This window comes from Amblyraja radiata, chromosome 2, assembly GCF_010909765.2.
Source record: "Amblyraja radiata isolate CabotCenter1 chromosome 2, sAmbRad1.1.pri, whole genome shotgun sequence".
Lineage (NCBI taxonomy): Eukaryota > Metazoa > Chordata > Chondrichthyes > Rajiformes > Rajidae > Amblyraja > Amblyraja radiata.
The window spans coordinates 110576106-110591953 of NC_045957.1; the positions used below are offsets into that span (position 1 = coordinate 110576106).

The 15848-nt window shown below is 47.7% G+C and overlaps 1 protein-coding gene across 3 annotated transcripts in view; it reads left to right on the plus strand.

The window, feature by feature from the left end:
* kiaa0895 (KIAA0895 ortholog) overlaps positions 1 to 15848 on the plus strand; it is a 70047-nt gene that overhangs the window by 40673 nt on the left and 13526 nt on the right. For all 3 annotated transcript variants that reach the window (XM_033013413.1, XM_033013418.1, XM_033013427.1), the window contains one exon: positions 10245 to 10550. In XM_033013413.1, coding sequence (XP_032869304.1) covers positions 10245 to 10550 — 306 coding nt within the window. The remainder of the gene's footprint in view (positions 1 to 10244; positions 10551 to 15848) is intronic.

Genomic DNA, 15848 nt, shown 5'->3' on the forward strand with positions numbered 1-15848 from the left:
CCCCTCTTCCCCCTCTCTCTTTTACCACCCCTCTCTCTTCCCCTTCTCTCTCCCATTCTCTCCTACCCTCTCCTCCCTCTCCACCCCCTCTCTCTCTTCCTTCTTTCTTCCCTCTCACCCCTCTCTCACTCCCCCCCTCTCCCACCTCACTCTCCCCCTCTCTCTCTCCCCTCTCTCTCCCCTCTCCCCCCCTCCCTCTTCTCTCTCTCCATTCACTCCCCCCCTGTCTCTCCCCTGTCTCTCCCCTCTCTCTCCTCTCACCCCCCCCCCCTCTCTCTCTCCCCACTGTCTCCCTGTCTCCTTCTCCTCTCTCTCTCTCCACCTCCCTTTGAGAGTCTGTCCCTTCGGCACAGAGACTCTCGCAGCAGCGGCAGCGGCAGCGGCACAACGCTTCCGACGCCTCCGACGCCCGGGACATGCACTGTCCGGAGTGCTCCATGGCCAGAGCTGCAGCGAGTGACACGCCGGCCCCGGCAAACACACGTCCGTCCCGGCTCCCCGCATCTGTTCCTGCCGCTGGTTCTGCTCCCATCCCTCCCGCAGCCCCTGCTCTCCAACACCCGCGGACCATGCAGTTTATCTGAGTTTTGAAATTTTCGTTGATCACAAAATTTCTCACCACTGAGCGTGAGAAATTTCTGATGAGCGTGAGGGCGTGAGAGTTTGCTTGAGGGCGTGAGTCTCACGCTCAAAGCGTGAGAGTTGGCAGCCCTGGTTTCTTGTTATTTCTAACCTCACTTCCGCTTCCAGGTAAAAACTTCTCCACAGGAGAAGGACAAATGGATGAGACCAGACACACTTTACAAGCAATACAAATTCAGGGCAGATGTTTTGGGCTGTGTTGAAGTCCTGACTGATTGGACTTTTTTACCAGTGTGAGTAAATAGAAATGTAGAAACATAGACAATAGGTGCAGGAGTAGGCCATTTGGGCCTTCGAGCCAGCACCGCCATTCAATATGATCATGGCTGATCATCCAGAATCTGTACCCTGTTCCTGCTTTCCCCCCATATCTCTTGATTCCGTTAGCCCAAAGAGCTAAATCTAACTCTCTCTTGAAAACAGGCCCTTCATCCCACCGATGCCGATCAGCGATCCCCGCACACTTAACACTACCCTACACACACACTAGGGACAACTTTATATTCATACCAAACCAATTAACCTAGAAACCTGCACGTCTTTGGAGTGTGGGAGGAAACCGGAGATCTCGGAGAAAACCTACGCAGGTCACGGGCAGAACGTACAATCTCCGTACAGACAGCACCCGTAGTTAGCATTGAACCCGGATCCACGGCGCTGTAAGGCAGCAACTCTACAGCTGGTAAGCCAGGGCTGCCAACAATGGATGAGAGTTGGGAGTGAGAAATTGCGAGAGACCAAGCCCGAGGGAGCGGAGCGACCGGGGGGAGGGGGGGGGGGGGGTGAGGGTGTTTCCCCCTCCCATTGGTACAGAGGTTTTGCATTTTTCAGCTTGAAATTGTGCAATATGGTGCATGCAATAGCGAGTCTTTTAACTCACACTTGAATGCAATATATATGCTTTAAATTACATAAGCTAGGAATAAGGTTAGACTAAATTGCATTCCACAGTAGAGCCCTGGTTCTGATCAACACGTGCAGCATGTGAATGACCTTAGTATATTCATGTATGGAAATCAGATTATTATCAAACACTTGGCCCATGTTGACCAACCTGGGTCTCACTGCACTACTCCTGACCCTGTCTCCAGTTGCATACTGTAAAGAAGTGTTATCGACACACTGTGACTTTACTTCTTTATTACATTCATACTGTGTCATTACAGAGAGCACTAGCTGTACGTGGTCTGTCACGGAAACTAGAGAGCGATATGTGGGTGGGGAGGTTGTAATTATACTTGTGATATGGGGAGTGGTTAGTAGTGATGAGGTAACTATATTAAGGGTCACATGCATATGTCATCTACATCCTTCCCCTTGGAAACGAAAGATAAACAAAGTAGTGACAGGGCGACCACGTCTCATGCGCTGACAATCAAATGAGTAGAAATGGTTAAGCAAAATCGCCATAGCGGACAGGCGGCTTGACAACACGTCCCGACCGGGTTCGCATCTCGCCATCTCCCCTCCCTGGAGGAACAAGTGGAGGCAGTACGGCGATAGGTGCAGACGGCTGCACTGGAACAGGTGAGCCGGGCGGGGACGGAGAAGACAAGGGCAGAAGGGCATGAGGGGATGTGGGGCTTGCAGTGGACTGCGCGCGGGCAGGCGAGGGAGGGTGAACCGGAGGAGGATCGGACGGATAGAGCTGGGAGGGTAGAGACCGTGGCATGCGAGGAGCGATGGGCCGAGCATCGCCTGGAGGCTGAAATTTCAGCGGGGGAGCAAAAGGATCTGCGGGTGGTGGTCGCAGCTCGTTGACGAGCCGCAGATGTTGGCGGGACCGGCGGTAGATGGTTCCTGCATGGTCGACGAGATAGGACCGAGGCGACCCAGCAGAGGCGACCACGGTAGCGAGCCGGGAGTGGCTGGTGGGGGTCTGCATGCGGACAACTTGACCGGGGAAAAGGCGCGGCAGGAGGCGGCAGGACTTGTCATGGGAGCGTTTCTGAACATCGTGCTTAAGGGCAATACGCTCCTGAACAGCAGCGGGCTTGAGGACAGAGGGGACGAGTGAGCGCTGGGCCACCGGGATCGGTGGTCTGGTAGTGCGAGACATGAGCCGCTGAGCAGGGGAGCCCATGGCAGGGTCACGGGATATGTTGCGAAGGTTGAGGAGGGCTAGAAAGAAGTCAGAGTTAGACAAACGACATTGTTCCAGTAAGTTCTTTGCATTGCGAACGGCGCGCTCGGCCAGACCGTTGCTTTGCAGGTACTCAGGGCTGCTGGTGAAGTGGCGGAAGTTCCAGCTGGTTGCGAAAGCCCTAAACTCGGAGCTCGTGAATTGGCTGCCGTTGTCCGACTGCAGGCTGGCCGGGGTGCCAAAGGTAGAGAAATGGCGGCGCAGCTTATCGACAACGGCCGAAGAGGTGAGGGAATGCAGCTGGTCGACCTCGAACCAGTTGGAGTAAGAGTCGACAAGTACCAGGAAGTGTTTGCCTCGCCACTCGAAAATGTCAGTGGCAACCGCCATCCAGGGCAGTTCGGGTGCAGGCTGCTGCAGAAGCGGCTGTCGTTGCTGGTGGGGGGCGAGGCTGTTGCAGGTGGAACATGAAGAGACCCTCTCCCGGATGTATTGAGCCATACCAGGTCAGTAGAACTGGCTCTGGGCGTGAGACAAGGTGGCTTCGGCCCCAGGATGACCGTTATGAGCGGCCTGAAAATAGTGGTCATGCAGAGCAGCAGGCACTACCACCTTGTGTCCTTTCACAATCACGCCGTCGTGGAGTACGAGCTCATCACGGTGTTGAGGGAACCAAGCCCAGGTCCTGGCATGCTTGGTTGCCCAACAGGGTAATGCAGTTGGAATCGAGAAGATAGAAAGTGAGGGGCCAAGAGGTGTCCAGTATCTTGCAGCGCAGAGTTGCCTTTCCCACAGGAACAAGCACCCCTCCCCCGTATGCATGCAAAGTGGAGCGATCAGAAGTAACTTGCTCATTAGTCCTAATCTTTATTGAAGAGGCCTGTTGACATAACATTCGCAACAGCTCCGGTATCTAACTTAGCGGTGAAGGTCGAGTTATTCACAGTTACATGAACTGAAGGGTCTGTTATCACTGCAGGTGCATCCAACACAGAAAAAATGCTGGTCTCCCCCTGAGAGGACCCAGATTCAGATACAGGGAAATCGTCGAGATGGTACTGGGAACCGAGCTCGCTATCAGTTTGCTCCAAGTTGTTTAACATACGCCTTGGAGCAGCAGGTGGCTTCCTACGGGAATGGCAGGCAGCAGAAAAATGGTTGAGTTTCTTGCAGTAATTGTACGTTTTGCCCAAAGCAGGGCATACATTGTACTGATGAGTGGCAAAGTTACAATTGGGACACCTTTGCTGGGAACGTCCCCCGGGAGCAGTGCCGGACCTCGGGGGTCGTGGCGGGGTAGGGTTCTGTCGAGGGCGGGTAACGCTGGCAAAGTTAATGTCCTGATCAGCCGGTGACACTGCCGTAGTGACGGCTTCGGCTAAACGGCAGGCATGCATAGCCTCATTGAAAGACAGGTCGAGCTTGCGCAAAAGTTCAGTCCTTAGCTTTTCATCACGGAGACCGTAAACCAGAAGGTCCCTGGTCAGCTCCTCGGGGGTAGGCGTCTCAAGGCGGCACCGTCTGGCCAGGTGTCGCAGCGCAGCAACATAGTTCTCAGCAGATTCACCAGGGTGCTGACGCCGCACGTAGGTTTTGAAACGTTCTAAAATGCAATTAGTGAATGTCGCAAATCGCAGTAAACTTAGCCAATAAACATACCGGGTCCCGAACAGATTCACCCGCAGCGTAGACGAAGAAGTCTGACTGAGCCAGGGCATCAGGACCAGCCAGGTTAAGGAGTAGAGAAGCTTGGACGGCTGTAGTAGCGGCAGGATGAGCGATTGTGACATAGTGGTCAAAGTCACGTTTAAAGACATCCCATCGATGGGCAATGTCTGCATCGAAAACTAGCACATCGGGTTTGCGGCAAGAATTGGCCATAACGAGGAAACAAGGAGGGGGTAACTGAAAACTGGGGCAAAATTAAATAAAAACCGATAAACATGAGGCGCAAGGGGTAAGAGTTTTGACACCATGTAAAGAAGTGTTATCGACACACTGTGACTTTACTTCTTTATTACATTCATACTGTGGCATTACAGAGAGCACTAGCTGTACGTGGTCTGTCACGGAAACTAGAGAGCGATATGTGGGTGGGGAGGTTGTAATTATACTTGTGATATGGGGAGTGGTTAGTAGTGATGAGGTAACTATATTAAGGGTCACATGCATATGTCATCTACACATACCTTCTCTCATTCCTGACCCTGGGTCCAGTCTTATACCTGGCCCCCTATTCTACCCTGATCATAGCTGCTGACCTGCTTAGGTTCCCAGTGCTGAACACTCCCCTGGTCCCAGCTTTGACTGCACACCTAGTACTATTCCAGACCATGACTCTGGATGCACACTTGGCCTTGCTCCTAGCCCCTTTGCACTGACATTATATCTGGCCCACACATAAAGCCCCATATCTGACCCCCTTGACTTAATCTATTACGTTCAAGTCCACAGGTGCTTATCTAATGCGGTAATCTTTTATGGGGCACTTCACAGACCAAATGATACCAAACGTTGCCACAGCCATTGGCTTCCTTGTTATCTAACACGCTAGTTACTTTGTCAAATAAGTCATCAATTGGTTGAACACAATTTCTCATCCATAAAATTATACTCACTCAGCTGTATAAGTATTCTGTTACCATTTCTTTCATTTTCCTAACATACTGTCCTGAAGTCATTTTCACCCCCAATATTTTCAGTATTTTGCTGTCTTACTCTCAGCTGGGACTTTTCCGAAATGCAAAGTCCAATAACTATATATTTAAGCAATATTATTCTATTAAATGTGATCTTGAGAGTACATACTATTTTCTGTGATATTCATAACACACCAATGATAAATATATCTTCATTTTGATTGCACCTACCAACATGCATACATTATTATATTAAAGTTAATATGTACCGAGGGCAAATTTTTGTTCCATTGCTCCCCATTCCCAATTACTTTTACATTGAAGTGATTGAAATCCAAGTGAAGTTTAAATGGCATCATAAAAGTAAAACCTCCAGAATGGATGATATTCATTACGTGGTTGGTTGGGGTCAGTATCCGTACAATTACTATACTACAATTACAATTACTTTGAATCTTCAGATGTCCTGGTTCAAGCTAAAACTAAAGACAAATAATAATCTCCTTACACATGCCCCTGCAAGTATCTCAGTCACTCCTTTAAAATATGCCCCCTCTTTGAACAAGCTCTTAAATATCGCATCTGAACCAGTTTCCATGTGATTACGAGAAATTCAGAGACCAGCAGAGGAGGACAAAGGGCTTAATTAGGAAAGGAAAAATAGATTATGAAAGAAAACTGGCAGGGAACATAAAAACTGACTGCAAAAGTTATTATAGATATGTGAAAAGAAAGAGATTAGTTAAAACAAATGTAGGTCCCTTGCAGTCAGAAACAGGTGAGTTGATCATGGGGAACAAGGACATGGCAGACCAATTGAATAACTACTTTGGTTCCGTCTTCACTAAGGAAGACATAAATAATCTGCCGGAAATAGCAGGGGACCACGGGTCAAAGGAGATGGAGGAATTGAGTGAAATCCAGGTTAGCCGGGAAGTGGTGTTGGGTAAATTGAATGGATTAAAGGCCGATAAATCCCCAGGGCCAGATAGGCTGCATCCCAGAGTACTTAAGGAAGTAGCTCCAGAAATAGTGGATGCATTAGTAATAATCTTTCAAAACTCTTTAGATTCTGGAGTAGTTCCTGAGGATTGGCGGGTAGCAAACGTAACCCCACTTTTTAAGAAGGGAGGAAGAGAGAAAATGGGGAATTACAGACCAGTTAGTCTAACATCGGTAGTGGGGAAACTGCTAGAGTCAGTTATTAAAGATGGGATAGCAGCACATTTGGAAAGTGGTGAAATCATTGGACAAAGTCAGCATGGATTTACAAAAGGTAAATCATGTCTGACGAATCTTATAGAATTTTTCGAGGATGTAACTAGTAGCGTGGATAGGGGAGAACCAGTGGATGTGGTTTATCTGGACTTCCAGAAGGCTTTCGACAAGGTCCCACATAAGAGATTAGTATACAAACTTAAAGCACACGGCATTGGGGGTTCAGTATTGATGTGGATAGAGAACTGGCTGGCAAACAGGAAGCAAAGAGTAGGAGTAAACGGGTCCTTTTCACAATGGCAGGCAGTGACTAGTGGGGTACCGCAAGGCTCAGTGCTGTGACCCCAGCTATTTACAATATATATTAATGATCTGGATGAGGGAATTGAAGGCAATATCTCCAAGTTTGCGGATGACACTAAGCTGGGGGGCAGTGTTAGCTGTGAGGAGGATGCTAGGAGACTGCAAGGTGACTTGGATAGGCTGGGTGAGTGGGCAAATGTTTGGCAGATGCAGTATAATGTGGATAAATGTGAGGTTATCCATTTTGGTGGCAAAAACAGGAAAGCAGACTATTATCTAAATGGTGGCCGTCTAGGAAAAGGGGAGATGCAGCGAGACCTGGGTGTCATGGTACACCAGTCATTGAAAGTGGGCATGCAGGTGCAGCAGGCAGTGAAGAAAGCGAATGGTATGTTAGCTTTCATAGCAAAAGGATTTGAGTATAGGAGCAGGGAGGTTCTACTGCAGTTGTACAGGGTCTTGGTGAGACCACACCTGGAGTATTGCGTACAGTTTTGGTCTCCAAATCTGAGGAAGGACATTATTGCCATAGAGGGAGTGCAGAGAAGGTTCACCAGACTGATTCCTGGGATGTCAGGACTGTCTTATGAAGAAAGACTGGATAGACTTGGTTTATACTCTCTAGAATTTAGGAGATTGAGAGGGGATCTTATAGAAACTTACAAAATTCTTAAGGGGTTGGACAGGCTAGATGCAGGAAGATTGCTCCCGATGTTGGGGAAGTCCAGGACAAGGGGTCACAGCTTAAGGATAAGGGGGAAATCCTTTAAAACCGAGATGAGAAGAACTTTTTTCACACAGAGAGTGGTGAATCTCTGGAACTCTCTGCCACAGAAGGTAGTCGAGGCCAGTTCATTGGCTATATTTAAGAGGGAGTTAGATGTGGCCCTTGTGGCTAAGGGGATCAGAGGGTATGGAGAGAAGGCAGGTACAGGATACTGAGTTGGATGATCAGCCATGATCATATTGAATGGCGGTGCAGGCTCGAAGGGCCGAATGGCCTACTCCTGCACCTAATTTCTATGTTTCTATGTTTCTATGTTACACTCCTTGAGGATGTTCATCTACGTGTTCAATTAATAAAACAACGAGATTGGGGACATTTCTATTCAACGTGTCAAATGAATTGGGGGGGGGGGGGGGGTAGAAATAGTCAGTGAGGTAAACAAACATAATAGTTGATGGCAAATGACAATAGTGCTACCTTCCCAATATTTAACGGAAGGAAATAATGGGTTATCGGGTTGTATGTTGTGACAGACAGCCTGACACCTTGCATGTCTCTCCCCCTCTCTCTCCCTCCTGTCTCCTTTCCCTCTGACGGCCCGGGACACTTGCACTGAGGCTGCTCCATGGCCTGGACAGAGCGTGAGAAATTTGTGATCGGCGTGAGAGCGTGAGAATTTGTCCAAATGCGTGATTCTCACGTTCAAAGCGTGAGAGTTGGCAGCCCTGGGTAAGCAGACTGGCTGCGGGAGGCAATGCAGTGCCTCAACTGTGGAGTGGGCCGCTGGAGGCCCTGCAGTAGCCTGGGGCTCGGCTGGTCTGGTTGATGCACCGACAGATATAAAACGTGGACTGGATGCTGCCTGCATGAAGCAGTGGAGCAGCGATGCAGGACACCACGACAACACTTGGGCAAGCTGACCCCGCAATGCCGTAAGGACAACGGGTCTTCATGGCCAGGTTAAGAACTCCACACCTATAACAACTGGGACTTGAAATCTGGCGACTCTGTATACCATCTCAGTGTACTACTATTATTATTACTATTGCTACTCGGAGGAAGAATCTCGACCCAAAACGTCTCACCCATTCCTTCTCTCCAGAGATACTGCTTGTCTCGCTGAATTACTCCAGCATTTTGCGTCAATCTTCGATTTAAACCAGCATTTGCAGAATTCACTGACTTCATCAACTTCATCACTAATTTCCATCCTGCACTTAAATTCACTTGGACCATCACCGACATCTCCCTACCCTTTCTAGATATCACCGCCTCCATCACAGGAAACAAACTATTGACCGACATCTACCACAAACCTACTGACTCCCATAGCTATCTTGACTACACTTCTTCCCACCCTGCTTCCTGTAAAGACTCTATCCCCTACTCCCAATTCCTCCGTCTCTCCTCGATATCCCACAGCTCCACTCTTACTCCCCCTCCTCCCATTTGCATCAAGGACAGAGTCCCCCTTGTCCTCACCTTCCACCCCATCAGCCGTCGCTTACAGCATATAATCCTCCTACACTTTCGCCACCTCCAACGGGATCCCATTACTGGCCAGATCTTCCCATCTCCATCCCTTTCTGCTTTCCGCAGAGACCGTTCCCTCCGCAACTCCCTGGTCAACTCGCCCCTTCCCACCCAAACCACCCTCTCCCCAGGTACTTTCCCCAGCAACCGCAGGAGATGCAACACCTGTCCCTTTACCTCCCCCCTTGACTCTATTCAAGGACCCAAACAATCTTTCCAGGTGAAGTATTTTCACTTGCACCTCCTCCAACCTCATCTACTGTATCCGCTGTTCCAGGTGTCAATTTCAACACTTCATCTCCCCCTCCCATTCCCAATCTGTCCTTTCTGTCCTGGGCCTCCTCCATTGTCAGAGTGAGGCCCAGCACAAATTGGAGGAACAAGGCCTCATATTTCACTTGGGTAGTTTACACCCCAGCGGTATGAACATTGACTTCTCTAACTTCAGATAGCCCTTGCTTTCTCTCTCCACCCCCTTCCCCTTCCCAGTTCTCCCACTAGTCTTACTGTCTCCGACTACATTCTATCTCTGTCCCGCCCCCTCCCCTGACATCAGTCTGAAGTGGCTCAGGCCACTTAAATCAGCTGCCCTGGACATTTTATGATTGTTTTTTACTTGTATTTTAATGTTCCTTTTTTTTAATTAATTTTTTTTTTACCTGCGTTACTATTCGTACTGTTTTTTATCAGGGACTGGATTGTTTTTTTTATCGTTTTTATTCATGCGTGAAATGTTTAAGTTTTTATGTGCGATGCTCCGGTATTCCCTGGGAAACGTCTTCTCATTTTGCACTGTACAACTGTTGCTTTGCAAGATGACAATAAAAGGATGATGATGATGATGATGATGATAACTCACCCGCTGAGTTACTCCATCTGCAATTCCTTCCTACAAATACTGCTATTATACCTTTGTACAGTATCTGAGACGCTTATCTAAGATTTATCCAAGTGCTTATGTACAGTGATGCTTATTCTGAACTGTATACAAAAATTAAGTTCATTGTACCTCTTTACATGTGACGTTTAAAGTACCATTCAACCATTGGGCATATCCCCTTCAGCAACTACAGTGGAATTAATGTTGAATTCTTTGCAGGTACCCATTACATAAGGGGTTTGAACAACAACCTACAGCCCTGGAATAACTGGAATGGCCGCAGGAAACACGGGCTTAAACCAATCAACCCAACTGAAGAAGGACTCGCCAGTATCCACAGTGTACTGTTCCGCAAGGATCCCTTCCTCTGGAGAGCAGCTCTGCTCTACTACACAGTGTACCAGGCCAGCCACATGTCCTTCAGCGAGCTCTTCCTCGACATTGAGAAATTTGTGGAAAACCCAAATACGCGGTGGGATTACTGTGTGCGGGCCAAACGTGGGCAGACTGACACGTCTCAGCCAGGTAGAAATTTGTTCTCATTTGTTCCTGCACAGTAGGTGTTCATAATTGTGCAATACAATCTCCAGACGGTTTGCAAAAGTTTATATTCTTCCCTCTCGTAAGAAAATGCAATGACATTGTTCATGCGCTTATTATATATAATTGAAATGTGCTAATAGTTGGTTTGTGATTGTATTCGTGTTCTGCACTTGCCTCTTTCCATCTAACTTTATCTCTCTCAGCCTATCCATTCTCCCTCTTACATTTATCTTAGTTTAGTTTATTGTCACGTGTACCGATGTGCAGTGAAAAGCGTTTTGTTGCGTGCTAACCAGTCAGCAGAAAGACTGTGCATGATTCCAATCGAGCCACTCGCAGTGTACAGATACCTTAAGTGAATGACGTTTAGTGCAAGGTAAAGGCCGATTAAAGATAGTCCGAGAGACTCCAATGAGATAGACAGTACTTCAGGACGGCTCTCTAGTTGATGGCTGATGGTTCGGTTGCCCGATAACAGCTGGGAAGAAACTCTCCCTGAATCTGAAGGCATGCGATTTAATTCTTCTGTACCTCTTGCCTGACGGGAGAGGGGAGAAGAGGGAGTGACTACACTGGAGGTGTAAAGGGGCTGTCCCACTGCGGCGACCTAATTGGCAATTTTAGAAGAGTTTAGGAGAGTTTGAAAAAATGTCATGTAGAAGACCTCTTCGACTATGTAGAAGACATCCTTCGACTATGTAGAAGACTAGCTTCGACTATGTAGAAGACCAGCTTCGACTATGTAGAAGACTAGCTTCGACTATGTAGAAGACCAGCTTCGACTATGTAGAAGACCAGCTTCGACTATGTAGAAGACCAGCTTCGACTATGTAGAAGACTAGCTTCGACTAGCTTCAGGAAAATTGGACACCGAATAATGGAGAGTGAAGACGACCTTCTTCGATCTCCTTCGACCTCCCTTCGACTATGTTGAAGACTATCTACGACTACCTTTGATTACCTTCGACTACCCTCGATTACCTACAAATAATATGGCGGCCTATTACGACCTACTTTGACTAAACCTACGTGTAAAAAAAGTATCGTTTTTTTCCATGGCGACCTTATTTTACTCGCGGGCATTTTTCAACATGTTGAAAAATACGCCGCAACCTAGCTGAGGCCTCGAGTACGCGGTGACTACTCTCGAGCATAAAGGAGAGTTACAAAGACCTCCTAGGACCACGTGCCGACCATGCTGCGAGTACGAGTCGAGGGCAAACTCGTCAGAACTCGCGGATTAGGTCGCCGCAGTGGGACAGCCCCTTAAGTTTCTCTGAGGAGTAGATCTGGCCGACAGATCAGGAAGTTCCCAAGTATGATCTCTAGCCTGAGTGAAAGGCTCAGCTGGGAGAGGTAATACTGATAGCTGGTTTTAATGACCGTCGACCCAGAGGCAGGGAGGATTGGCTTGAGTTCTTCCACCTGTGCTGAACATTGTGTTACAATTGCTTCTGCTCAGTAAAGGTCAAAGTTGCAGCAGCCATCATCCTACCATCCATCACATATAATTGGCCACAAAATCACAGCCCAGATTTAATTTCCCTGGTCCAAGCAGCAAACGAGACGATCATTAACTATAGTGTCATGCAGTTAAGGAACGTCTGTTGGGCCCTTTGGCCCACCTTGTCCATGCCAACCAAGATGCCCCATCTGAGTTAAGGGCCTGTCCCACTTTCACAACCTAATTCTCGACCTTTTTTACTCGTGGACATTTTTCATCATGTTGAAAAAACGCCCGACCTGCTTGATGCCGCGAGTACCCACGACTAGCATCACGACCTGCTATGATCTACCTACGACCTCCTACGACCTACCTACGACCTCCTACGACCTCGTGACGACCATGCTGCGAGTATGTATCAAGGGCAAACTCGGCAGAGGTCGTGATTTAGGTCGTGAAAATGGGACAAGCCCTTTAGTCTCATTTGCCTGCATTTGGCCCATGTCGCTCAAAACCTTTCCTATCCATGTATCTGTCTAAGTGTCTTCCAAATGCTGTTATAGTACCTGCCTCAACTATTACCCATGGCAGCTTGTTCCATATACCCACCACACCTGAGCAGAAAAAATTGCTCCTCTCACCATAAACCTATATGCCCTGGTTCATGATTCCTCTATCTTGGGTAAAAGACTGTGCGTTCACCCTATCTATTCTCCTTGTGATTTTATACACCTTCATAAGATCACCCCACAGCCTCCTATACTCCAAGGAATAAAGTCCTAGCCTGTCCGGCCTCTCCGAATAGCGCAGGCCCTCGAGTCCTGGCAACATCCTAGTAAATCTTCTCTGCACCCTTTCCAGCTTGATGACATTCTTTCTATAGCAGGGTGACCAAAACTGAACTTAATACTCCAAATGTGGCATCATCAACGTCTTGTACAACTTTTAAGGTCATAAGTAATAGGAGCAGAATTAGGCCATTCAGCCCATCAAGTCTACTCCACCATTCAATTATGGCTGATCTATCTCTCCCTCCTAACCCCATGCTCCTGCCGTCTCCCCCTAACCCCTGACACCTGCACTAATCAAGAGCTCAACGTATCAACGTATAGTCAATACGTTGACTGGTGTAGGCCAAAACATTAAAAGTCTTATTTTCCACCCACTTTCAGTGCACTATGTACCTGTACTCCTCGATTCCTCTGATTGACAACACTCTCCAGACTCCTGCCATTCACAGTGGAGGTCCTGCCCTGGTTTGACTTCCCAGAATACAACGCCTCTCACTTATCTGCATTAAACGGCCTTAGCCATTCCTTAGCCATTGGCCTTGGCTAATGGCGAACTCTATTAGCCATTCTTCAGCCATTTTCACTGACCACAATACCACCTTTAGTGTCATCTGGAAACGAACAAATCATCACTTGTACATTCTCATCCAAATCATTGATATAAATCATAACCAGCAATGGGCCCCAGCACCAATCCCTGAAGCACACCACTAGTGGCCGGCCTCCAGTCCGATAAACAATCTTTCAAGACAACACTCTGCTTCCTTCCTTGAAGCCAATCCTCGATCCAGTCAAAATGTGTAGGAAGGAACTGCAGATGCCGGGTTAAACCGAAGAGAGATAAAACGCTGGAGTAACTCAATGGGTGAAGCAGCGTCACTGGAGAAAAGTAATAGGCGACATTTCAGGTCAAGCCTTAAAGCGCCAGGTCCGATCCTGGCTACGGGTGCTGTCTGTACGAAGTTTGTATGTTCTCTCTGTGGCTACGTGGGTTTTCTGTGGGTGCTCTGGTTTTCTCCCTCACTCCAAAGACGTACAGGTTTGTAGGTTAATTGGCTCTGTAAATTGTAAATTGTCCTTAGTGTATACGATAGTGTATAAGGTAATCCCTGGTCAGCGTGGACTCGGTGGGACGAAGGTCCTGTTTCCGCGATGTATCTCTAAAGTCTAAAGAGATGTTCACCTCCTGAGAACAAATCTCTCACTGAATAACATAGAACGAGCTGTCAGAGAAAGTAGTTTATGCGGGTACAATAACAACACTTAAAGAACATTTAGACAGATACACGGATAGGGAAGGTTTAATGGGATATGGGCCATGGGAGTAGCTTAGATGGAGCATCTTGGTTGGTGTGAACAGGTTGTGCCGGAGATCCTGTTTCCATGCAGTATGACACTAAATAAAAACAATATCGCTCAAAGGGACTTTTAACCCTTTGAGAATCGTCACTTCTTAAGCCTGTAGATCTGCCTCATAATACCAGAGACCTGGGTTCGATCCTGACCTTGGTGCTGTGGTTACTGAGTTCGCACGTTCTCCCTGTGACCGCGCGGGTTTCCTCCAGGTGCTCCAGTTTCCTCCCACATCCCAAAGACGTGCGGGTTTGTAGGTTAGTTGACCTCTGTAAAATTGCCCCGAGTGTGCGGTGAGATGACTAGTGTGAAGGGGGGTAAATCAGGGATAGTCATGGACTTGGCGGGCCAAAGGGCCTGTTTCCATGCCGTATATCTAAACTCTAAAGGTAACTGAACCTCAACGAGCAATGATTTTTGGTTGAATTTTGTGGTAATACAGTGTGGAAACAGGCCCTTCAGCCCCAACTTGCCCAGGCAGACCTGTGGTGTCGGGCAGTATCTTTGAATGTTTTAAAGGCAAGTGAAGATGGGAGGATAATGTATACACTTCACTGAGTTTCTTTTTCAAGAGCTGTGCTGATGTGTGGATTTTATAAATGAGCATGGTCTGCGAATCCTGCACTTCACATCGCCTGAATGCCAATAGTGCCCTGGTTTAGGTTACACAGACATTCTACCAGCGCAATATCTCTTGGTCAGCTGTATGACGGGAACAGGTTGCTTTTTAATAAATGTAGCCAGTTGTGCTTGTGTCCAGCTGATCAATCAAGCTGTCCAGCAGAAGGAGGGAGGTAAATAACATTATGGAGGAAGAGACAAGAAAACCTTTATGATTTTAGTCATGGCAAGACCAGAACCAACGAAATCCATTGGGGAATTTAGGGTAGCATTCTTACTCAGAAGGCCATTAAATTGAACACTGAGAAGAACTGGATTCAAGGGAAAGATGGATAAACATATGAACCAGAAGGGAATGGAGGGCTATGTTTAACTTAATAAGCAATGGTGGAAGGACACTTCTGTGGAGGTTATATAGCGATGGTAGAATCAGTTTAGAGTCAGAGATGTACAGCATGGAAAATGGGCCTTTTGGCCTAACGTGCCCACGCCAACCACTATGCCCCATCTATCTTTTCTCACAAAGGTTCAAGGTGAGGGGGGATGTTTTAACAGGAATCTGAGGGGTAACTTTTTCACACAAATGGGGTGGTGGGTCTATGGAACCAGCTGCCAGAGGAGGTCGTTGAGGCAGGGACTATCCCAATGTTTAAGAAACAGTTAGTCAGGTACATGGATAGGACAGATTTGGAGGGATTTGGGTCAAACGCAGGCAGGTGGGACTGATGTTGCTGGGTCGGTGTTACCACGCTGTAAGAATCTATGCCTATGACACAAGGACATTCTGCTACATGCCACAGACAAGCAACAGAATTGCTATGTACAGCCCTACAGTCATAGAGTTAAACAAGATGGAAACAGGCCCTTTGGCCCAACATGCCCATGCTGACCAAAATGCCCCATCTACACTAGTCCCGCCCGCCTGTGTTTGGCAAATATCCCTCTAAACCTTTTCTATCCATGTACCAGTCCAAAGATATTTTAAATGTTGTGATATTACCTGCCAACTACCTCCTCTGGCAGTTCATTCTATATTGCCCTTCAGGTATTGCCCTCTTAAATTTTTCCACC